Source organism: Balaenoptera ricei, chromosome 3 (genome assembly GCF_028023285.1).
Source record: "Balaenoptera ricei isolate mBalRic1 chromosome 3, mBalRic1.hap2, whole genome shotgun sequence".
Classification (NCBI taxonomy): domain Eukaryota; kingdom Metazoa; phylum Chordata; class Mammalia; order Artiodactyla; family Balaenopteridae; genus Balaenoptera; species Balaenoptera ricei.
The window spans coordinates 62,912,475-62,938,848 of NC_082641.1; the positions used below are offsets into that span (position 1 = coordinate 62,912,475).

At 40.9% G+C, this 26,374-nt stretch overlaps 1 protein-coding gene and 1 pseudogene across 1 annotated transcript in view; one reads left to right on the forward strand and one right to left on the reverse strand.

The window, feature by feature from the left end:
• The window catches only part of ARSB (arylsulfatase B), a 177,461-nt gene that overhangs the window by 93,359 nt on the left and 57,728 nt on the right, over window positions 1-26,374 (reverse strand). Inside the window, exon 5 of the mRNA XM_059916626.1 lies at window positions 2,349-2,592. Within this exon, the coding sequence (XP_059772609.1) occupies window positions 2,349-2,592 (244 nt within the window). The remainder of the gene's footprint in view (window positions 1-2,348; window positions 2,593-26,374) is intronic.
• Window positions 5,772-6,448, forward strand: LOC132363678 (large ribosomal subunit protein eL15-like; annotated as a pseudogene).

Here is a 26,374-nt window from a genome sequence, read left to right on the forward strand (position 1 = left end):
CTTTCATCAGGAAAAGGGAGCAGAATGAGAGCAGTTCTTCACTTACTAAACAGAAATTTGCTGAATTTCCAGAGGAAAGTCTTGAAATGCTTGATTAGACATTGGGCAGAAATTTTACTTTTTTCAAATAGAAAAGGAAAGCCACTCTCTCATGGTTTCACGTACTTGGACAATAGTTTTGCTTGTAATATTCTAGTTACAGCCCTGCAGTCAACATTATGTCTGCTGCTGAAGGACTCAGAGCTCCTGTTCTATTCAAGATGGGTCACTAGGAGTTCAGCATGCCTCTGACATTGAGGAAAGACCTTCTGCAATCTGGAGTTAAGGGTGGCAAAACTTTTTCCAATTTCTCAGCAGGCAGAAGCAAGTATGTGCCAAACTCCTGACAAAGATAATTTTAAGATTGAAATGTGGGTTTATAGTCCAAAATTGGTGATATGGATGAACATCAATGACTTGCACTTTGCCAAAGATAAGAACCTCAGTGAATCTGGGAACAGAGGAAATTATTCAAAATAAATTCATCTGTTTCTCAACTCAGTTCTACCCTCATTTGGCCAAGTATGCCACAATAGCTCCATTTGCTCATGTGTGCTTTTATAAGCCACAATAAGCCAAGTGTGGTTTTTTTTTGCCACCAAAACAAAACAAAACAAAAAAATCAAAACTGATTGGATGGCAAGGCTGACACATATGTTATCATATCAAAACCACTCAAAACTTTCTCCTGCTTCTGTAAGTCAAACTTCAACAGCCTTCATGGTGGAAGTTGGCGATAAGCTGAAGTTCAAGTTTTGCTTTGTTTGGAAAGTTTTATTTCCTTTTTATCATAAAGTATGTATTAATTTTTGCATTAAAAATGAGTGAGAGGCAAAGGTTTTCAAAGAATGTCATATTTTTCTATGTGTACATAGAAAAGAATGTGTAATCAATATCTAACATCATAAAAATAAATTCTATCTAAATTATTGTACATATGCTTAGGTGCTTTTTTTGGTAACCTCATAGCTTTCAGAGTCTCAAGGAGCTCTGTGATTCAAAAATTTGAGAAAAACCCCATTCCTCTGATTTAGATATTGACCTCATGTAGCACACAAAATCATTTCACAACAGTTCAAGAATTACATGGAAGAAAATCAAACCACAACACTTAGAAGAAAATATAAATGTTTAGCGGATTTCAAGCTGAGAAAAAAGCTTTCTGAACAAAAAAGCAAGAGAAAAATAATACATAAATAAAAATGGCCATTCTCTAGTTCAATTATTTAATTTCACTTATATCTAAGGGGAAAACTGTAAACAGAGGAGGTCATTTTCCCCTGGTCACTAGGGGACCAGTCAATCAGCCACTACCCCTTGCTGTAACACCCAACAGAGGTTTAAAACTATTACACTAGACATTGTCACTCCATCAGTAGAAACAATACCTCCAGTATATGTACATTTATTTATATTTGTTTATCAATTGGGTATATGTACTAATCTACTAATATATATCTTATAAAATATATACTTAAAAAAAGATGAGATAAAATTAACTACAAATACAAGTTTTAAAGTTTTCTTCCTGCACCCTTGCAGGTGTGTACACCTCCCCATTTTGGGGGCCATTGTTCGGCATGGCGGTGGCTAAACAGGAAGGCCATTGCCAAAGCTGAGTCTGCGTTCTGCTCCCCAGATTGTGTACCTCCTTCACATCTGCCAGCTCTCTGTATCACAACACACTGTTTTACTGCCTTCCTAGTGCAGATCATTATGGGACGTCATCTACTTATTTATGGGTTTACTTGTTTATTCCCACCCCCCGCCCCCCCGACTCCCCATCTAGAATATAAGCTCCATGAGAGTCAGGATGGTGCCTGTCTTGTTCATTCCTAGTTCCTCCACACCTAGAACAGGGCTTGGTATATAGTAGGTGCTCATTAGATACTTATTGTGTAATAAGGGTATACAGCTGCTCCCCCACTCAAATTCCAGCTCCTCCCCCTGCTTGGTCCTCCATTCTCCTAGCAGGCAACAGGGCAGGTCCCCTGACCCTCTGCAGGAAGCAAACAATACCCTATCCTACTTCTTAGCACAGCTTCCACTTTAAAGACCTCTTAAGGAGGGTGAGCCACTGAGGACGATCTTACTCCTCATAGAAAACACAGGCCCCCAATCTCAAATCCAGAACTTAAAAATATATACATATATAATTACAGTGTTTCTAAAGGCAGTTCTTCTTCTTTTTTAATCATCTATTTGCGAGCTGAACTATCACATTCATGCAAAAGCGATCCTTCTCGATCAAGTCAAGCTGTTCTTAGAGCTTCTGTCCTGGGAGGGAAAAGAGACAGGTGGGCAGGTACCTGATGGTTTTCCACACATCGAAGCCATCCAGAGGCTTGGTGCCCTCTGTGCTGCCCCCCGCCAGCTTCACCAGGGTCGGCAGCCAGTCGGAAATGTGGATGAGCTCCCGGTTCTTCACGCCCCTCCGTTTCAGCAAGGGGCCGGCCACAAAGCCCACCCCTCGCACGCCTCCTTCCCACAGGCTCCACTTTCTTCCTCGAAGGGGCCAGTTATTGCCCCCTGCCAATGTCTGCCCACCGTTATCTGAAACACAATTAGGCCACGGTATGAGGACAAGGTTAACTATTAGATGCATTTAAGAACAGAAGACTTGGACGCATGTTATTATTAAATGGTGCTTAGGAACTAAGAAAGAAAATTCCTCTTTCCCCTCTCCCATTCCACTACCCTCCTCCCACCCAACACAACCCTACATCCCACAGACATAACCAGGGCGCAGCACGGCACATGTCTGACACTAGACCTTTAAATCCTCCATGGAGAGGGCCACTGAAAAACAAGGAAGGCCCCTGAGGGGAACTGCTTGGGATAGAGCCCTGTGCTGAGTGACGACTAGGATTCAAATGCATGCATGCGACTTTGTGTAACACAGGAGAGTGAACCCAGGTAGGTGGAGCCCCTCCCCATACATGAAAAGACACCTCTGAATAAGTTTCACTTAGGAACCTAAAGCTCCTAATTAGTGGGGATAGCGAACCTTTTTATTTTCTTCCTGGAAAATTTTTCTAACATTTAAACTGGTAACAGAATTAACATTTGACTCCCTGGTGATCTGAACTCTTAAGTGTGAAAGTTGAAGACTTCGCCAGTGGGTTAAATGTCTCTGTACACAGAACAGTTGGATGGAAAAAATAATTGCAAGAAAAATTCCTCCCTTCTTGACAGGATGGCAGGACAAAGCTTCACTGTATACTGTGTGCCAGGGAAGAGAAGGTTTCTCTCCCAAGACAGCCAAGGGAATGGAGGACATTGGGGAAGCCAGAGAAGATACAAAAGTGACTTCAGTATCTTACCAGCTGGGTGGGGCTCAGAGTTAGAAATTAAGTTGGACTGTAGAAAGTAAAAAGTCATATTTCTTATATACTGAGGTTGTAGAATCATATTATCTCCAAAAGTACTCATACACTGAGGTGACTTTAGAGATATGTTTTAAATATCACTTATTTGCATGTGCATTACACTCCGATTAAATGTTTTCTAAAAGCCACTGGTATCCAAATGAACCACAGGAGGGCAGTATGACAGATGTGCTCTATAGAACATTATGTATAAAGAACTCTAACAAAGAAATCAAGCTCTATCAAAGCCAAAGGATGCTCATGGAAGGAAAAAGAACCAGTATTTGTTAAGCACCCACTCTGTACCAGGCACCCTTTTAATTTCACATTATCTCAGACTCTGGAGTCTGATAGACCTGGAATTGAAGCATGATGCCAGCCACTCACTAGGTGTGTGACCCAGGGCAATACACTGCCTCAGTTTGTCATCTTTAATGTAGAGATAATAATTCCTACCTCATTCATGTATTATGGTGAGAATTAAGTGACATCATTTATAATAATGGTTTGGGGCTGGGTACCTGGCACAATCTAAGTGCTCAATAAATGGTAGCTAATATTTATAAGAATACAAATAGTCTAGTATTATAACTATTTTGTCATGAGAGAGACAGAGAGAGAGACTTGAAAATGCCAAACAGCTAATAAGTGGCAAAGCTAGGATTCAAACAATGTCTGTGTGACTCCCAGGCTCCTCCTGCCCCCAGAGTGCCCTGCTCCTGAGGTCCTTGGTATAGAGTGAGTTTTATATCTATATAGAACTTTACTTCTCTATGAAAAACATAAGCATGGTCAGTCTCAGCTAAGTGTACACTCTTCCCGTGATACAGCAGGAGAGCTATCTCAAGGTGATGATAATTCCCTTACGAGGAGCCTCTGTTGCTGGTGGGTAAGAAGTTCAAGGCTCTACTGTCAAGGAGGCTTCAGATCAAGCCCTTAACACGCCAGGTCTTCAGTTTTTCTCTGTGCTTCGTGAAGGGGAGAAGGAAGAGTCTTGAGCTACACTAGCGGAAGGTAACAGTTCTTCTACACAGGTGGGTGACAATCAATCTCATAATTTGCTATCAGACAAGAACCTTTTCTTAAACCTCACATCTCTTCTTGACAAAGCAAACGGTCACCCAAGCCAGTTTATTAAATACACATTCTATTTCACATGAGCAGACCTGCACGTTCAAAACAGGGGGCACCATCTTCAGACAAAGGGAATTCCTCACACTCCACTGAGTATCAGTCACCAATAACCACTGTATCAAAACTTAAAAGAAGGTGCTGCTCATGTGATACAAAAATACACTGGAAAGAAGTGTTTACACTCTACCTGTGAAGTCAAGAATGGCTAAGACAGCAGTATCATTTCCCTCTACTGTCTGGATTGCTATAAATGATACTGGCTCAGGGATTGTAGAAGATGCCTGTTGTCTCCATTTTTGATAGATAACACTCTTTTGAAATATTAGATAATGTCTCTTTCAGTTCCACCTATTCGTTAGTGCTCAATACAGAAATGGTGGATGGTGAAGATGGTAGAAACAAGAGTGGAGGTGATGGGGAGAAGCGTGGGGTGGGTCTGGAATCTGATCTTAGGCCCTTGAGGTATGACTCAGGAAGGCAAATACTCTGGGCTGTAAAGAGAATTTGGCCATGGCTGCTACCGTAGGAGTTGGAAGGTGTTTCCGCATCTTATTTGGGAGGTGCCGATGCAGTGCGTGTGACTGTTTTTGCATTAGCTTCTGTGATGTTTTTCCCATTAGCAATGATAAGCGGTTCTATCGTCTGTTACCGATGTGGCTTCCTCCGTCATTTTTTTGAGAGCACTCCAGGGAGAAAGCACTGTTAACTGACACACCCGCAACTCATTCTCTTGGGCTCCCCAGTCACAAAGCCAACTGCAGAATCCACTGCATGAAGAGGACAATTCAGCTTTGCCAGGGACCTGGCCAGGCGGCACTGGCTGATGGTCTCCACTTAACAGTAAAAATCCACAGACTTAGGCCTTTGAGAAATAGGGTGCTGTCATGGGTCCATTGGTTCATTTGCCCAGGTATTTCAAGGAGTTGGACATAAAACTGATCAGAGTAACAGCAAGAATAAAATCAGCTCATTTGAAACAAGGTAGAGAAGGGGGCTTCCAATATTGTTCACTTAAGTCTGACATAAAGTTCAAAAAGACAATGGAACCACCACCATTTCAAACACGTTTCTTTTCATTTTCTCTCCTAATTTTCCCTTGGGCAAAAGTTAATTTTTGTTCTTGTTAAGAATTAATTTTCAAGAGAAAATTTTCATGTTTCATTTCCTGGCTGACTTATGAAAAAACTTCCAAATCAAAATAAGATGACTCGCCTTTCCGTCCGGCGGCAGCCATCAGGTGAGCCGAGATGCGCGCTTACAAGCACATCCAGGAGCTATGGAGGAAGAAGCAGTCGGATGTGATGCGCTTTTGCTCGGGGCGCGCTGCCGGCAGTACCGCCAGCTCTCGGCGCTGCTCTGGGCGCCCCGCCCCACCCGGCCCAACAAGGCGCGCAGGCTGGGCTACAAGGCCAAGCAAGGTTATGTCATATTTCGGATTCGTGCGCGCCGCGGTGGCCGCAAACGCCCGGTCCCGAAGGGCGCCACCTACGGCGCGCCTGTCCACCATGGTGTCAACCAGCTCGTTTGCTCGAAGCCTTCAGTCTGTTGCCGAGGAGCAAGCTGGACGCCACTGTGGGTCCCTGAGGGTCCTGAATTCTTACTGGGTTGGTGAAGATTCTACGTACAAATTTTTTGAGGTTATCCTCACTGATCCATTCCATAAGGCTATCAGAAGACACCCTGACACCCAGTGGATCACCAAACCAGTCCGCAAGCACAGGGAGATGCGGGGGCTGACGTCTGCAGGCAGGAAGAGCCGCGGCCTTGGCAAGGGCCACAAGTTCCACGACACCGATTGGTGGTTCTTGCTGCGCAGCCTAGAGAAGGCGCAATACTCTCCAGTTCCACCGCTACCGCTAATATAAGTAATGTTTGTAAAATTCTTACCTAATAAACAGTTTAGGACATCCATGTCTGCTTAAAAGTTTTTTAATCTGTTAAAACTAGTTGTGTGCAGATTGTTCATTGAATGCATTGTCAAATTCTGAAAGTTAAAGTGCAATAATGTTTGAAGACTTTAAGTGATGGTGTATCTTGTTTCTAATAAGGGAAATGCCTTTGTTTTTGCTTTATTAGGGAGTTGATATGTCCATGTTTAAAATGCTGTTTGGGGGATTCTCCGGAAATGCTGTTTGGGGGATTCTCCGGTGGTTCAGTGGTTAAGAATCCGCCTGCCAATGCAGGGGACACGGGTTTGAGCCCTGGTCCGGGAAGATCCCACATGCCGCGGAGCAACTAAGCCCGTGCACCACAACTACTGAGCCTGCACTCTAGAGCCTGCGAGCCACAACTACTGAGCTTGCGTGCCACAACTACTGAGCCCGCACGCCTAGAGCCAGTGCTCTGCAACAAGAGAAGCCACCGCAATGAGAAGCCCACGCACCGCAATGAGGAGTAGCCCTTGCTCACTGCAACTACAGAAAGCCCGCATGCAGCAAACAAAGACCCAACACAGCCAAAAAAATAAAATAAATAAATAAATAAATAAATAATGCCGTTTGGTACAATAGGTGTAAAATTCTGTAAAAGAGGAGTGCAGAAACCAGCCATGTAGATTTGTTGGTGCATGTGATGAAATCTACAGCTTTACTGGGGTGATGCAATGCTCTGCTGGTTTACTCTAAAGTGGCTGTTTTATGGAGTCTGGCAAGGACAAACTTTAAATTGGGTTTTCCTTGGAAATGTGAAGGATGTCATGATCCTTTATCATGATCATATGCAGAAAAATAATGAAAGTTGACTAGGGCCCACATTTTTAGACTTAATCTACTATTCCATTTATGTAACTGCTGCTTCCAAAAGGCGAAAAGTAAAGGAATGCCACCATTTTTTAAGAGAATTGAATAAACCTGTTGCAAGAAGTTTCTCTTACAAATTGAAACAAATCCTGGTTAACCTAAATTAAATTGCCTTGGCCTCCATGGTACCACTGAAGTTCACATAAAAGATGGGAGCTCCTGATTCAATCCTATGACTCTGGGATCTGTAGAATACTTAACTTCATGCAAAATAGTGATGGTATTTACACTAGTGTATATCGAAACTGATGGAAATTGAACACTAGGTAAATGAGAAGGGAGTTTTTAACCCTAAGGTTTGTAAGCTAGTGATGCTAGGATTGGGAAATTGGTGTTCATCGGGTACCTTTCAAGTGTGGGAGGATAGAAAAGGCTTGGATCAAAATTTTAAATGTTTTATCTGTAGTATTAGTTTGTGACCATTATGAACTCTAAGCCACCTTAGGGGGGAAAATAGGGTTGGTTTTATTTAAAAGTAACATTGCTAAGTCCAATCAGTGTTATCTTGGGTCAAGCCACTTTATCCATTCCCATAAGGCTACTGAGGAGAGTCATGAAGTTGGTGTCAATACAAGTTCAATTGGTTTCCGAAAAAAAAAAAAAAAGATGACTCCAAATAGTAAAGGAAGCTATGAAACATTTTTGGGGGGGAAATCATTTTTCAGCAATGTTTTTGGCAGGGGGAAAACCTAATTATAAAATCTTTGCCGTATAGAAAAGAAATGTCAAAATAAAACAAACGTCATCTACAGATGGTAAATCTCACTTTATTATTCATTATTGAACAAAAAATAGCTGTCAAAAAGTCATGGAAAAACACTGGTTAGCCAAAGATCCGAGCAAACACATTAAGTATTTGACAGTGAAGCCTCATTCGCATCCAGCTGATAAAAATTAAGATGGAACCATGACAACAGCATTAGTTTTTAGGACTACTCCTCAAACAGGGTAATGTTGTGGCTTGGCTTTAGAAGGCTGCCCTGAACCATCAGTGTATATCTCCATCTTGCTGCCCCCATGGATCCTTCAACCCTGGCCTACCCAAGACAGGTCCTCACTCTGACTTGGGGATCCTGGAGAGAAAAGCAAGGAAGGCTCCAGCACCCTTGCACCAGGCCCTGGACTTCTCTCTGAACAGGCCACCCACAGGAGTGTGACAGATGAGCAGACAACAGGATTTCAGAGACCAAGAAGCCTCTTTGTCCAATAAAGGACCTGTTACTCATGGTTGATTCTTTTAGACTAATTTTTTACTTAATGCAAATTGGAGAGTTAATGTATATCTTAGTAGTCATCTAAAGGATTAGGTAAATTCAATCGTCTCCTAATGAAAGATTCTAGAGAACATATCTACCCAGACATTCAATTTACAATCTGATGTTCTTCTCTTTCCTTCTTGCTCTACATTCAACACATTCACTTCTGCCAAGTTGATCATGAAAATGGATTTCCAATCCACCTCTCCCTTCTCCAGCCCGGTTGCCTTGGGTCCAGCACTGGTCTCACCTGGACTCCTGGGGTAACATACAGAATGTTTCACACTATCAGAGGCATCTTTGTGAAGCCCAAACCAATCAGGCCACAAGCATGTTTAAAGACCTCTAACTGCTTCCCAATCAGGAAGAAGTTCAAACTTCAGTCCAACACATGGAATCCTTCATATGTGGCTCCAAACTACTTTTGGGGCATCAGCTCCTGCCCTTCCCCACAAAGCACGCACTGTGCTTCAGTCACAGAGAACTTACTTCTCGTTGTTAGAATACAACATGCTGACGCTGCCTGGGTACATGTTGGCTCCTTTGCCTAAAATGCTTTCCCCATCTTTCCTGCTTGACTTAAATGTCACAATGCTGTTTTTAACTTACTCCCCCAGACAATCTCTGTCTCTTCACTGTCCTCCTGCACTTTATACTTTTCTATCACACTTATCTCTGTATGGTGTTAATTAGTTATTCGTGGTTTGTCTTCCCCGAGAACTCTGGCTCTCCAGGACAAGAACAATGTCTCATTCTCCTTTGCATTCCCTAAGACCTAGCACAGGACCTGCCAAAGAGGAAGGCTCGAGATTTGAGGGTGGAGAGGGGGGAACAAATAAGTGAATGGAGAAAAGGCCACCAAAAATGGAGACTGAAGACACTAAAAATTAACTCTGATTACTGCATAGGGTTTTCTGAGCCTTCATCCAGCCACCCCATGACCTTAACTTTTAGGAAGCTGTTCTGCACACAGATGCTACTTATTTTACAGGATATTGGCAAGAGGCGCTCCTGGAACCCCATGAGGATTTAAACAAATCCAACCCACAAATACCAGAATTGTTTGTCCAATCTGGATCAGTTACCCAAAGTTAAAGGGGTTGCTGGAGAACATTTGAGGAAGCACGGTCCTGGACGGGAAGAGAGTCCTCACTCACCCCTTTAACAAATCTTTGTGGATTTCATGGCCCATGGACCACTCTAGCCTTGGGGAAATGGCAGAAAATAAGACAGACAAGGTCCTTTCACATGGAGTGAGGAGAAAAAGAGGTAGGATCTCTCCACTCACGGTAACTGGTGACTAGGCCTCTTAGAGAAGCTGTGACCAGAATGACGGGGTAGAGCCAACCACCATCAGAGAGAGGAGAACCCAGGCACGAGGAGCAGGAGGCACAAGGGCCTGATTCAATTGCACATCAGATGGCGGGTGTTCTGTGTCAGGCTTCTTAATTCAAGAGTAAATTAACCGTACTCTTAAGAACCACTCTGAACTTAAGGAAAACTTGAGCTGAACGATGACTAGATATAAACAAAAAGGTGTCTGTTTTATGACTAATATTATTCTTTCCTATCATTACTACAGTCACATTTCTAATTTTATTGAAGTGTACTCAAGGGATAGGAATTAAGTGCTGTGAGTTTGGGCAAATCACTCTCTCTCTGAGCCTAAGTTTCCCCATTTGAAAAATGAGGATAATAACAATACTCATCTTAACATAGAGCCTGGCACAGAAGTAGTGCTTAATAAATATTAGCAATTTTCACTGATGATAATCACCACCAGCAGCAGTATCAAAGTATGCAGAGCAGAACAGGCTCCTAGCTGGGTATTTATTAAACAGATGCTAGATTTAGGTTTTATAACCATACTCTGAAGTGCCATGCTTTTGTAAGAAGGTATTTCAAGCATAGACCCTTCCAGGGAGCATTCTCTTCTCTGTATGTAATTTCTTGAGAGTCATAAAAACACGATGAATTGTGAGGGGTTTTGTTACGATTCCTTTCTGTTTCCATGAATTTAAATAAAGCATATCAATTATCAAAGGAAGAGGTACAATGGCCATAGCCTGTCATTCAAATTAAATTTCAGAAAGCTGAATCTTTATTCAGATATTCATCTGAATATTTGTAGGGGTTTTAAATGGTTTGCAGCATTCAGGGCAGATCAACACTCTGACCCCCCAACTCCCAGTCAGACACAATCAGACTTTACATCTTGATTAAAAGAACCAGCCAGGGGAGTGTTCCTGCCGAGCTAGCATTAAGGGGGATCCTGGTGGAATGGAATTGGCAGCCAGACGCCAAATAACTGATGCAGCCACCAAAAGAGCTAAAGATAAAGAAAGATGGATGCAGGGAGAGGGCAAAATCAGGAATGAATGGGGGTCAAAAAGAAAAAAAAATTACACGGGGTTGTAGTAAAAGATTTCCTCATTTTAACGGGACTAATGTCATTGCTTATAATGATGAGATACCAGTGGGATTTTACCTTCTCCTTTAAAACTTATTAAGGATGAAAAGTCTCAAAATTCTGTTGAAAGATTGAAAACATTTGGTCTCGAAAAGTTAAAATGGAACTGGGAACTGGAAAACAGTGTCCTAATTTATTACATATTTGTAGGCAAATAACTGAACTCTTTTCTGAAATTTAAATCATAGGTACTCACAGATCTTAGAGATCCTTAAATGAAAGTTGTAAGCACAAAATGTTCTGAGTCACTCTCACTTAGATGGCAAGGGTGATGCTAGCTTTGATCTCCACATTCTGGATCCCCTAACAAGTAGCACAGAAGCCCTTTGTTTGGAATATTTAGGGTCAAGAAAAGTACCAAATGTTTATTCAGTCCTTTCTTGCAACTAAAGTTCTCCTTGCTTTTCCTGCAGTTCGATCTTGAAAGAATGTTTGTTTGTTTGTTTTTTTTAAGCTAATAAAGTTATGAATTTCAGGGCAAACTAAAATGTTTTGGCACCTTTACGGAGTATCATAGTTTACTCACAAATTACTTGGCTCCCCTTCCAGACTTGAAACCCCTTTAAGGTGGCCAGATAATTTTTTACTAGATAGCTATTTATCTGTCACTAACGCCAATCAAGAAGTGATAGATGAAAAAAGTATCACAGAAGTGCTAAAGAGTCTGGCAAGTTAAAAGACAGCAGGAGAGAAGTGAAAATATCATCAAGAGGTAGAAAAAAAGTAAAATTGTGGTTGCAAAATAGTAAGTGGACTACTTGTATGGTGAGAAAGATGGGAATTGAGGTCAATGATTTTTTCGGAGAGAATGATACTAGAGAAAACTCACATATTCTATTTGGGCAAGCATCAACTACTTTAATTTGTCTTTATGTTTCTAAATCTACAACACAAGTTAAATGTTCTGAATTTACCCTTGAAGCAGAAACAACATTTTACTGGATCTCTACTTCATAAGTAGTAAGATTTGCTTTTAGGGTTACTTGGAAAAAATCAATAAACCAAACTAAGTGCACAGGCAGTTTTGTTTCCCCAAAGCTCTTCTCTGAAGTTTGCTAACTGCTAAAGGATCTCGCTAGTATGTGATTGTCTAATTATGGCACGAGAGACCAAGAAAAAGGTCATGAGAACATTGATTAGCACAATCTTCTTTGAAGAAAAACAGAAGAGTAAATCCTAAGAGATCTCATCACAAGGAAAAAGATATTTTCTTCTTTTTCTTTTATTTTGTACCTATACAAGATGATGGATGTTCACTAAACTTAATTGTGGTAATCATTTCATGATGTATGTAATTCAAATCATTATGCCATACACCTTACACAATGCTGTGTGTCAATTTTATCTCAATAAAGCTGGAAGAAGAAGAAGAAAAAAAAAAGAACAGAAGAGCGAAACATTTAATGGCAGAAACAAACCAAAAAAATTCAATACACCTAAATACTAAGAAGTTTGTTAAAAGAATTTCAAATATTGAATGCATACTTAATAAAGGTATAAGAACGAGATTCCCTTCAGATCTGCAGATAACACCTGGTCCAGAGGCAGAGTGAAACAAACTCTGAGTTCTCAGACTCCTGGTCCTCCTGACCACGTGAGGTGGGCAGTACCCCTTCTGACCAGGATGACACAGTGAGAGGGAGGAGAAGTCCAGGTGACCCCGGCCATCCCAAGGGCAGGGGAAGACAGTGCTAGCTGTTGGGAGTGAAGGCAGCTGGAGGACAAGAGAATGTGTGGCAGGCAGCCTGGGTCCCTTGCCCAATGAGAGGCAAGTAGTTAAGTGGAGGCACTTTAGTGAGACCAAAGGACGCTGAGAGAGAGAGAGGTCCGGTACCTGGGAAACGCAACGTCTCCTGATCAGCCATGAGCTAGGATTAAAAAACAAGACCAAATAACCAAACAAATCAAAATAAATGCCCTGAGTGACCACAATAGGCATCACCAAGTCCCTGCAATCAGATCCTAACTCAGGGCCCATTTGGTCTCAGACACAATTCTAATAATACATATGATGGCTGGCTTCCTAATTTCATAGCAGATTAGGTAGGTGCAGACTGCTGGAGTTGGTCTCCTAAGAATGAGGGAAGAAGCAGAAAAGATATGCATTTTAAAAGAAAAAAATATGAATTTTGTTTTTAAAACTAAAAAAAGAATTTCCCTGTTTTTCTAGTGTTAAGTGATCCACACTGATGTATATTAAGGACACCACTGTATGAAGCATAACACAATGACGAAAACATTAAAAAGATAACCCTACATCATTAAGACGGTAAGAGGCTCGGGGTATAGTTAAGGACAGCTTAGACCTAGAAAAAGGTTTATAGCCCATATTCATGTCTCTGATCCTACCTAGATCAATATAATGTGACCACCTCCACCTGTCATTTTTAGGTCACAACTGCAGGCACACAAAAACTTTTACTATCATGGCATAGAGTTAAGCCTATACACGGAAAAGGGAGAAAATGATTCCAGGTCAGAGCTGGGTGGGACCCCAGCAGGACTGAGCTCAGCTGCAGACGGGGGAGGGGGGGGAGCAAGTTACACTTTTTGCACGTCTACTTTCGTGGATTGAAACCTGTGATTACCAGGCATATGTGTGAGCATTATGGCTGGACACCCTGTGTTTGGTGGCTAGAACAGTTGTGTTAAGTTACCCTGAAGGTGAGATAGAAGGTGTTTTTACTGTTGTGGTTATTTGGTTTTTATTGTGGATGTGGTAATATGTGACCTGTCTGCAGGCTCATTCACAGATTTTATCTTTTTATCTAATAGCACCTGTAATAACTGGGAAAGTTCTGAAATAGGGAAAAAAAGCTTCTATATCATGGTTCTCAAGCCTTTCAAGCCTAACACCCCCTTATTATAACAAATGTTTTGTCATGCTCCTTTGACTCCCTGTAATGGAATTCATACACATTATACTTGCACACCTAATTTTTAAAATAACTTTAAATGTAATATAAAGGAAAAATGGCAACTGATAATAAAATAGCGTGTATTTCATATGAAAACGTGCAGGCACAGAATATATAGCAAAGTGGTTAGATAATTGCCTGGACTATATATGAATACAACTGGACTTAAAGGAGGCCATTCCACACTAGAAGTACAGAAGAAAGAAAGAGAGCAGGGATGAACACGAGAATAAAAATCAGAATTTATCTTCCAGAAAACAGAGAGAAGCCTAAACTTCCCAACTCATTCTACGAGGCCAGCATTACTCTGATTCCATAGCCAAAGACACTACACAAAAAGAAAACTACAATGAACAGAGGTGCAAAAATCCTCAATAAAATTTTAGTTAAAAAAAATTTAGTAAATCTATATATAGTAAAGCTATATATAAAAATGATAATACGTGATTGTGTTAGTTTTCTATGGCTGCCACAACGAACTACTACAAATTTAGCCACTTAACACAAGTTCATCATCTTATAGTTCTAAGTCTGAAGCAAGTCCTATTGGGCTAAATCACGGTGTTGGGAGGGCTGCATTCCCTTTCAGAGGCAAGAGAGGAGGATCTCTTCTTAGCCATTTCCAGTTTCTAGAGGCTGCGAGAATTCCTTGGCTCAACACTCTCTTCCTCCATCCTCAAAGTCAGCAATGGCAGTTGAGTCTTTCTCACTTGGCATTACTTTGACCTCCTCTTTGTCCCTCTCTTTCACTTTTAAAGACTCTTGTGATTCCATTTGGCCCAGTCAGATAATATTCCCATCTTAAGGTCAGCTGATTGGCAACCTTAATTCAATCTGCAACCTTAGTTCCCCTTTGCCATATAACATAAGATATTCAGAGGTTCAGGGATTTAGGACGTGCACATCTTTGGGGGAAGCGAAGGGAACACGGCCCTGCCTACCACAATCATGATGAGCAAATGAGGCTTACCCTAGGATTGCAAGTCATTTTCAAATAAAAGAATGATGCTGGGAGAATTACACTATCCAACTTCCAAGACCTCCTATAAAGCTACAGTAATCCAGACAGCCTGGTACTAGACTAGGGAGCCTAATAAAAGAACCACCCGTTAGTGATTATTTGACATTTAGCAAAGGTGCCAAATAAGCCAGTCGAGGAAAAAGTCTTTGCAACAAATGATTCTAGAGTAACTGAATACCTATGGGGGGGGGGGGGGAGGAAGAACCTTGACCAATCCCTACTTCACAACTTACAGAAAACTTAATTGAAGATGGCTCATATTTCAACTCAATAGTGAAAAAAAATTAAAATATGAGCAAAGGATTTGAACAGATATTTCTCCAAAGAAGATATACAAATGGGCAAGAAGCACATGAAACAAATGTCCAAGGGGATGCAAATCAAAACCACAAAAGATACCACTTCACACTTACTAGGACGGCTATAATAAAAAAGACTATGACAAGTGTTGGTGAGGATGTGGAGAAACTGGGACCCTCATACACTGCTGGTGGGAATGTAACATGGCACAGCTGCTTTGGAAATACTTTAGCAGTCCCTCAAGAAGTTAAACATAAAGGTACCACATAACCCAGAAATCCCACTCCTAGGTGTGTATTCAAGAGAAATGAAAACATATGTCCACACAAAAGCTTGTGTATGAATGCTCATAGCAGCATTATTCTTAACAGCCAAAAAAAGTGGAAACACTCAATGTCCATTAATCGATGAATGGATAAGATGTGATATATTTTCAGCAATATACAGGAAGAAAAAAGGATCACAATAAAAAGAATAAAGTACTGACACATTCTACAATATTGGTGAACCTCGAAAACATTATGCTAATGAAAGAAGCCAGATAAAAAGGCCATATACTGTATTTTTCCCTTTATATGAAATGTCCAGAATAGGCAAATCTATAGAGACAGAAAGTAGATTAGTGGCTTCCAAGGCCTGGGAGGAAGGGGAAAATGCTAATGGATACAGGATTTTTTTTGTGGGGGGGGTGATAAAAAAATTAGATAATGATGACAATTATACAACTCTGTGAATATACTAAAAACCACTGAATTGTACACTTTCAAAGGATGAATTTGATGGTGATGTGAATTATATCTTAACAAAACAAAACTGTATGAGAAGAAAAAGATGGACCAAAGACCTGAATGTAAATGCTAAAACCATAAATCTTTTATAGAAAAACATAAGAGAATATCTTTGTGACTTGGAGGTAGGCAAATGTTCTTAAAATCAACAGGTTTGGTAATACATTTATGTATTAAAATTGATAAGACCCATAATGGTGTAAGATGAAACAGAGTGATAATATAACTTCAAAGGCAGAATAAGCAGTGGGGTAAAGTGCAGCTCTGGTCAGCTGGTGGGATCTCACTGCAATTAAGCAACCATTCTACATTTTTTGCCCTTTGGATGAGAGGTGGGTTAAGGAAGAAACCCTACATTCAGGAAAACTCTTCCTGTTGTCACTAAAATGTATACGATCTGCTGCATGGAAACAGTCCAAGCCTGCCCACTCCATGTATATTTCAGAGCACAGTACAACAGATGTGAGTCTTCTAGACAGGGCATTCTCAACACCACCCTAATTATCAAAACCCGGAGCTTCCAGGACATGGCAGATTCTTTGTTCTTGTTTTCACCAATCCATCAAATTGACTTGGCTTCTTTTTAAAACAGTAGATCTTTTCTGGAATCAATGTGTCTCTCTTTCTCTTACAGACTCCTACTTTTTATATCTCAGTTTTTCATCAGGGCCTTTTGTGGTAAGCTGACCCTACAAAACATCTGCCTGGCATGTGAGACACAAGATTTTCTTTTGGAAAGCTTTTTGTATGTACCCAAAGAGACTGCTTCATTGTTTATTCCATTTTTGGCTTCCTGCAAGTTTAAATGTGGAATCGAGTGGAAAATGACTTCAAAATAGATAAGAGATTACATGAATCTTTCCATACTTCATGTAGTCATATGAAGATATATTAACCCTATCAGATATGAAATACTGTGCTAGTGATTTATTTTTTATTTTCTGACTTGTGTATGGTAAAATTCACTTGTTTTGGTGTGTAGTTCTATGAATTTTGACAAATGAAGTCATATATCTAGCACCACAATTAAATGTGAAAATTAATAAAGGGAAGACTCACTAAAATGAAGTTGAAGTCCAGAAGGGGAAGTTCTCACACAGTACCACTCAATGTCAATTTCAGGAAAGAATTGTCAATTACAGACCCCAACAGAAGAATCACCAACAGGAAAGAATCATCAAATACCGGACCTCAACAGGAAAAGACATACATTGCATCTCTTACAAGAAATCGACCCCCTCAGCAACTCAGCCAATGAGAAACCACATTCACCTTGAACTCTCACTTTTCTCCAATGGACTTTCATTCAAAACAACCCTTCCCAACTTCTTCCTTTTTCTCTATAAAATAATATCCCTCTCCTTTGTTGGACTTGCCTGTTCTTTTGTTATATCTTGCTTGTCCTGAATGTGCAGTTCTTCGCCATTCCTGAATAAACTCATTTTTGCTGGTAAAATAACTTTTAAGGTCAACACAAGATATAGAACAACTCCATCACCCCAGAATCAGTCCCTTGTGCTACCCCTCTATAGTCAAATCCTCCACCCAACCCTTAACCCCTGACAACAACTGACATTTTTTTCCATCTTCAAAGTTTTCCTTTTCCAGAATGTCATATAGGAAGACTCATACAGTGTGTAACCTTTTGAGTCTGGCTTCTTGCACTCAGCATAATGCATTTGAGATTCATGCAAGTTAGTGCATGTATAATGGTTCATTATATTGCTGAGTAATAGCCCACTGTACAGATGTAGCACAGTTTCGTTTATTTACTAGTTGAAGGACATTTGAGCTTTTTCCCAGTTTTTAACAATTATTGATAAAGCTGCTATAAACATGGGGGCATAGGTTTTTGTACAAACATGTTTTCATTCCTCTTGGGTAAATCCCCATGATCAGAATTTCTGCTTTCAAGATGTTTTTTCACCTTTGGTTTTCAGCAGTTTGATTACAATGTAGATGTGGTTTTCTTTGGGTTGATCTGATTTTACTGAGCTTCTTGAATCTATACATGTATCTTTCACCAAATTTGTGAAGTTTTCAGACATTATCCCTTCATGTATTTTTTTCTGCACCAATATTTTTCCTTTTCTTCTGGGACTGTTATGACATAAATGCTAAACCTTTTGATATTGTTCTATAGGTCCCTCAGCTCAAGTTTCCTTCTTTTTCCTCTCTGTCTTTCAGACTGTGTAATGTCCACTGATCTATCCTGAAGTTCACTGACCCTTTCCTCTATCATCTTCATTCTGCTATTGGGCCCATAGAGTGAATTTTTAATTTCAGGTACTGTATTTTTCAGTTCTAAAATTTCAATTTGGTTCTTTTTTTCCCTTTCTATTTCTCTTGAGAATTTTTATTTTTCCATTCATTTCAAGAGTGTTCAACTTTATCTCATGGAGAATGGTTATAACTAACCCAATTAGATTCAGAGTACAAGTTCTTCTTGTCTGTGGACAGTGGTCCTAATATCAGTTTAGTTTTTAAAGTCTTTGCAATGACGTTTGGGTTTACCCAGTGTCTGCCCAACCCAGGGGTTAGTCTGGGACACAGGCAGTGACTTATATCCCAGGTGAGTTCCTGAAGTCTTTGCTTTGCTTCTTTGGGTCTGTGTGACACCTGCGCATCTTGGAGCTGAGCCTGGGACTTATGTCAGTTCACACACAGAATCAGGGGATCCTCTTCTCCAGCTCTTTCCTCTCTGAGATTCCCCTATACTTTCCAGCCCCCAGCGTTCCCGTTTCCTGGCTCCTCTGGTCAGAAAGACAGGTTTCTCTCAGGTTTTAGCCGCCTAAAAACACAACTGAGGTTGCCTTTTGGAGCAAAGCAGCAAAAAGAGAGAAAGAGATAAAATAATAGGATCCTCCTACTCTCTTTGGACAAAAGGGGCCCCTTTTCCCTGGTCCTGTGGTCAGAATCCTCTTATTGCGTTTTAGGAGCCCAAACCCCTACCACAAAAGCAATGCAGATCCTCAAGTGGGGCTGGCCTTGGGGCAGGGTCAGGAGAGAAAAGAGAGAGAGAAAAAAAGAAACAAATAAAACGTGACTTCTCCTATATTTTCTAGCAAAAGACACCTTTCCCAAACCTCTGGTCTGAAATAGGGGGTTTCACCTGTAGATTCTGCTGCCAACACCTGCTTCATAGTTCCATAATTCCATCAGCCCTTGGGTCAAAGCCGAGAGACAGAGGAGTGAAAACAAAGCCCACAAAACTCACCCCGGGTATAGGGGATTGGTGATGCTTTGACTTCATCCCTGTTCACCATTTGCTTGCTGTTGTTTACTTTTTAGGTGCCCCAGGCAGCTGTTTTCTGTATTGTCCAGAGTTTTTAGTTGTAATCCATGAGAGAGACAGGCTTTTCGTGGCTGCTCCATCCTGCCCGGCACCAGTAGGGTACGCTCAGGATTTTAACGCGAATAGGCCCATGGGACTTGGGATGTCTGGTCCTGGGTTTTGTTGGTGTTCGTTTTTGTTTTGTTACTGTTGTTTTTACCTTTGCCTGGATTTATATAGAAACAGAATGAACGACACCTCACGCCAGGTAAGAATAAAAAAGAAAACTATTATTTGAAAGGCCTTAATTAAGCACCTGCTCGGTGCCCATGACTGCTGTCAGCACTGTGGGAAAAGACAACAGAGGGTCAATACGTGGTCCCTGCTCTCAAGGGACGTGAGAAGCCCAGCCCAGGTGAAAGATAGAAGACTGTCCACTATTTGGGTTAAAAAGGATACAGAGAAAGAAGAGAGATGAAAACTGGGGAATTAGAGAGGGTGACAGGGAGGCTGTTCAACCTCGGGCCAGACCTTGATGGAGAGGAAAAGGCACATTCCACCCAAGGGGGAGAGGGCTTGATGGGGTAATTATTCTTCCGAAGTTGGTTTTGTACATTTTTATTACACATTGAGTTTATTTGCCCAAAGGAAAACTAAGAGGCAGTTTCTCAGGGCATTTTATTACTCCTGACCCTGTTCTTCCCTCCCCTTCCCTCAACTTGGTAAAAAGCGTTTCCAGGACTTTGGTTCAGAGTGAGGACTGGAGGCCCAGTCATGCTGGAGTGAGTCATGGGATCTTTCCTGGGGAGTCTTGAATTACCACAGACAAAATTCTCAATAATGGTTGTAACTCAGCTGGTTGCTGGCATTGTTCGTGTGCTTCAGCTGAGTTAAAACATTCGGAAGTTTAGTCTTCATATTTTATTTGGGTTTATTCCTACAGTCACAAAGGCAGTATCTTCATTGGAGGATAGCATCTATTATATTTGAAAATACTTTCTGTGAAGTATTCAGGAAGGCTTTGCACGGAGAGCCCCTGTGAGCAGACAGCCACAGAGGAGGAAAGGCCACGGGTAGAACGGTTGCACAGATGGCCAAGTCCATTGTGAATTTTCACTTGCAGCTGTGTGGAAAATACCTATGTGGGTGACTCAACATCTATGGATTTCTAGCTTTAAATTACAGCACGGCAGAGAATGTTTTCAATGGCTGAGCATATAGGGAGGCTGGTGAACTTCATTTTTGAGCCCATCAGCTACCACGCGTTGCAATACCGATGGATGATTAAATAAATAAACAAAAGAGACCCTGTCACCATCAGGGCATCAAGCACGGTACGCGGACAGCTGGCACGGCAACCAGACCTGTGGCTGACAGAGATACTGTATCTATTTCCAATGATAGAAACTTAGCTTCCTGCTTGTGTGACTTAATGCTGGGGTCTTGCTTTTCTTTTCTGAACTGAGGTGTGCTCAGATCCAAAGTTATTACTTGGCCAGCCCATCAGGATCACATGTAAATGGCAGGACCCGTGACTGCATCACATTTGTGCCTTTTCACGGTTCTGTCTGGGAACTCTACCTTTTGTAAAAGACTTTGCTAGTGTCCTCCCATCCCCATCCCCCCACTTCCACCCTCCTCCTGGCTGGCTGCCGGGACTGTATTTTGTCGCTTATCTAACACAAAATAAACAGAACAATCTGGAGCTAATTTAAGTGGTTTACCATATCAGGATACAGCTGGGAAAGATTTTAAGAAAAAGGCTCAACAGGAACAATAGTTGTGTGAAGTTGAGCAGCGGCAGAGAGCACAGGAAGGCGGTTTCAGACAGCCTGGCAGACAGCTGTCAGCCACTCCAATAACAACCCCCGAAGCCAATGAAAACGGGCAGGGTCTGTACGGGCCGCTCAGCCGGAACCCTCACAAGGAAAACAAGGGATTCGCGGGCGTTCTGAGTTAATGGCTCAAGTGTGAGGGCCACCAGCCTCCTGGGAGGGAGCTGCAGGGACTCAAGAGGAATTGCAGACAACACTTCACTGCTCCACGACACTGGCCAAGACTGTTTTTTTTTCTTTTTGACGTGCATGCATACACGCGGGCTTTATCCAGACTTAGGAATCCAGTGAGGCCCCGCAGAGGAACATATGTTTTTGACATCAGTTTCTTCTACCCTGCAGGCGGGTTGTCTTTTTTTAACTCTTTGGGGGCCTCTGGCTAGACCTTGAATTTCCTGGTGCAGCTTGACAGAGATGAGAGGGCTTGAGGGAGTTAAATAAAGCTATGTGCTGCCCTTGAAAGAACTTGCAAACGCTTTATATATTAAAACAAACAAGAAAACCTCACTTGGATCAAGCTTTTGACAAAAATTCAACCAATTAGGTAAACGGCATGGTCCTGAAGGCAGTGACGTTTCGTGCAGAGAATACTGGATTGGAAGAGTAGAGCCTGGGACTGGAAGTCTACTTCTGCCACCACAAAAGGCTTCTGGGTCAAAGTTTCCTCGCTGAGGACCAGATGCCCTTATCCTCTTCTTCATCCTCTAATTCATGATATTAGCTTCTGCTCACACCTTCTTCCAGAGAGCATTCGACTTAGTAAAAATGTCCCTCTGACAAGGGACATAGACAACCTCTGGGTCTATTATGAAACAATTCCATTTGTAAGAGGATAACTTTTAAAAAAATCATCCTTGTCTACGTTCTAAAGGAAGAAGAATGCCATTTGGAAGATTCAATTAAAAAAAAAACAAATAAAAGAGTAGAAATTAATGTTTTACTAGTCACTTTTCATCTATTGTATCCTGTGTCACAATAGATCATGATAATAGAACTAACTTAAGACTCAAATTTCAGCATGCAAATAGGCAGAGATATGGATAGGCTTTGTAAGAGCAGAAAGGAAGATAAACACTTCTAAAAGATATTTTTTAAAAAAAAAGGAAGGCAGAGAAATATCCCCTTTAGAAATGTAATATCCCTTCTATTTCCAGAGCATGTAAGTTTGGACAATGATTATTTCAAAAATATCCAAGCACACTTAAAAAAATCTAACTCTCTGAAAATATAAAATCTCTCTAGAACAGCTCTCAAACAGCAGCATGTACCAGAATCACCTAGAAGGTATGTTAATGCACAGATTGCTGGGTCCCACCTCCAGAGTTTCTGGTCCAGAGGTGGGCCTGAGAACTTGCATTTCAAAGAAGTTCCCTGGTGATGGTGATAATGATGCTTCTGAGACCATACTTTGAAAACCATTTCTCCAGAGAGAGTCTGAATGGCTGATACATTAAAGTCAACCAAGTTTGCAAGTTTTACTCTGCATCTTTTTTGTTGTTCTTTTGAATCACTGGTCAAGTGTGGTTGATGAGTGAGAGTGGAAAAATAAGCAAGAACACAAATGGGTACTGAATCCATGCAGAATATTCACAAAAGTCACACAAAGAGAAAATGGCTGGACCTCAACTTTTGTGAGGATTAAATTATAAAAGCAGTTATTTTCTGAAGGGTAAAATTGACCTTTACTTAAGGATAAAAAAATGTGGCAAAGGAGAAATTTTTATAATAATGAGCCCCTACTCTAGACTCCATACACAGTGGTTCTCATCCTGGCTAAACTACAGAATCACCTGGGGAACCAGAATCTTCAGAGAGGGCTTTCAAGGTGCTTTGGAAATACAGAGAAGATTGCAAACCTGCCTAGAAGGTGTTCTGCCCTGTAGAAAAGGGTGTTTGAATTCATTACTGGACCACAAAGTCTCAAATGATATCTTAGAAATCAACACAAAGATGATGATGTCAAGGAAGATTAAATGGCATGCGAGAAACTGCACAGCGAGTTAGAAGCAAAGCCACAGTAAAAACTCTTTTCCTGAAGCCCATCCAAATCTCTATTGTATTATTTGACTACAATGGCAATAATAATTTGAAAGATAGAAAAAAAAAAAAAGGTAATCGGGGAGAATTGAAAAGAGAGATCTCAGTACACAACAGTAAGGTCAATAATCATCTTGGAGATTCCAGTGGTTTCATTCAAAGTATCCATTTTAAGAAACTGAGGAGTCAATACAGGCTTTCATCAATTCCGAAACCACGCTTCTAATGAATGGTTATGTAACCAGGCCTTCGCTATCTACAACCTAAGTGGTTGTGGTGAGGTTGGTTAATAACATTGTTGTAGTACATGAAGACCATATGTATTTGAAGAATAAGGAAAAAGAGAGAAGATGGACTAGAGCGATGCCATCTGGCAGCCTTAACTGCTCACAGGCAAGCTCTTCTCAAGCAAGCTGTTTCTGATACTCCATGCACGAGATCACCGTATTGCACTGAGAGAGGTTTGCCAGAGGGAAAGTGAGGTCATGGAGTGATTTGGTAAGGCCCCCAGCTCGCCTGTGACTCAGCCTACGTTATGGGACTCAAAATGAATTAAAACTACATTTTAAGAGCCGTATCTTCCACCTGGTTCCCATCACTGCTTTTGGCTAGCAGGAGAAGGACCTGTCAGTTTTTATCGGCAGGAGGTAAAAAGGGACAGCACGTTTCAGGGAAAAGCAAATAAACATACTTGCCAGGATGGTTTCGGGTTTACCAACACAGCAGGTGGGTCAGGAAGCACTGCACCCATCCAAGTAATTGCAACGGCAACATTTCACTCAAGCAGACAACGTGACATCACACGGCCGAGGGGAAGGTATGTTTTGAGCTCAGAATATGGAACAGAGGGTCAGGCAGGAGCTTCTCCAACTATCTGACTAAGGCACTTACATGTTATGGGAACTTTTTTCTCTTGGGATCAATTCACATTCCCACTATCCATTCCCGTTTCTTGATAAAAACCAAACATACAATCAGAAATAATTTTTAAAGCAGCTTTGCTGAAAGAATATTTGAGGCATTAGAAAGAAGAATCAGCGTATCATTTTGATCACTAAAAGATTTTTTCATGGTTACTGAAAACACACTGAGAGCTTGGGGACAGAAGTCAGGGCGTCAGTGGGATCCACGAATGTGTCCTGGTCAGCCAGAGCAGTGCCTCCTTCACCAGTCCATTTCTTGCCAGCCAAAATCATGATGGGAACCAGGCTTTTAAAGGGTAGTTTTAATTCACTTTGAGTATCATAAAGTCACAGACAAAAGCAGCAGTTTGGGGTGGACTTGGTAGTATTCATGTCCTATTGTATGATGGAGCCTATTTATTTCATTTGAGTCTCATGCTTCTCACGCTAGGATCAGACACAGACGTCCTGGTTCCTATCGGTTTATTTGACAAAAGCGCATTTGAGTCTCTTGATCCATATTTCAATATAGGTCCAGTGTTGTATATTTGCGCTTGGTGCTGAAATTTACAGACTTGCCATCCTAGATACATCACAATCATTCTCTTTCACTATGTGTAAGTGTTTATGCCAAGATATCAAATTGAGATACCCAAAATTTTAGCAAAATGAAAAACTCCCCAAAACCCTCTCTTTTCTAGCTGGAGTCACCCAAAGCATGATTTCTTAAAATGACTGCTATTGTTAAAAATCATGTTTTTAAATAATTTTTAATATCAGAAAAATTGTTGCCATAGAAAGTTAGGTATCTACCTTGGGTAGTAGAATAATGGATAATCTAGTTTCCTCTCTATACCCTTCAATAGTTTTCTAGTTTTCTACCATTATCAAGTATAATTTTTTATCAGAACCATGATTAATTTTAAATAAATTAATGAGGATATTAAGGATTTCTTTCAAAAGCTGATATTAAATCTAAAATAAGTGTGGCTCATTGTATAAATAAAGTCTTCTCTGGAATCCAAAGGTTAGAAAGTATTATTTTAAATGTTAATTTACAAAGAAGAAAGAAATGAACAGAGAAGTACTTTTAGAGAGAAAAGTACATTTTAGAGCCAAATTATTAAAAAATATAAAGTGAAACAAGCCCTCAATGTTTCCACCAATCCCTGTCTAAGCCCCACCTTGTTGGAACAGGGTGGCCCACATACCTGAATGGAGTGGCCCCAAATACTCGGAATCGTATGATGCCGCTGAGACACTTTATATTCATTATATTTCAAGAAAGTCTTCTGACGGATATTAAACATTCCTATTAATTTTCCACATAACTTGCCAACCAATACACTAGTTTCTTCAGCCCCTGAGCATGTTCTTCGTTCTTTACTTGTGTATTTCTGACCAGAAGAGACATAGTTCAATTCTGGTAGAAACGTTCCCTTTTGCCAAATAAATCTGGTCTTTACGATCAACGTGCAATCTGTTTGGTTTCTGTTTCCCATTCATTTCCTGGATACCTTCTTGAGTTATCTGATAACTACCTGACCAACTAACTACTGCTGCCACTTCAATTAACATGGACACAATTTATCCTGCTGACATATCTAGACCCTTAGCTTCTTTTTTTGAGTTTCATCAGTCACGGCATAAGGGACTCTTCTGAGCTCTATCAATACTGTAACTAAAGGGAAACCAGTGATCCCAAGAAAAGACCCTCTACATTGAGGATCATGATAAGTAAAGCATTTTGTTCAGGTCAGTCTGAGGCAAGCTACCTTTATACACTAAGAGAAAAGATGCCCTAGAGGCAGTAATGGGGAAGGTCAAATGGGGTCTCTATTAAACATGAAGACTGCATTCACTAGGGAAAAAAAGAAAAGAAGGGAGAGGATGTAAAATCGAAGGTAAAATGGAATATGACATCTGTCAGATCTAAGTGGATGTTGACTTGCCCCTATGTAATCTTAGTCTGTGACTTCATTTATATTCTGAGATCAGCATTTATTACAAATATCCTCTAAGCTAAATGAGCTATTATAATTTTAATAGGAAACTGAAGTCTTGGATGAGGATGCCATGTGATAAGTGAGGCATGGCTCCCACAAAATTCAAAATATTCCTGACACATACGTACATCTCACGTGTGAATAGGTGACAATAAACACACACTCTACCCTACATTTCTTTTTAGGATCTCAGCAATTCTGTGAAGGCTTCCCATTCAAGTTCCAAGG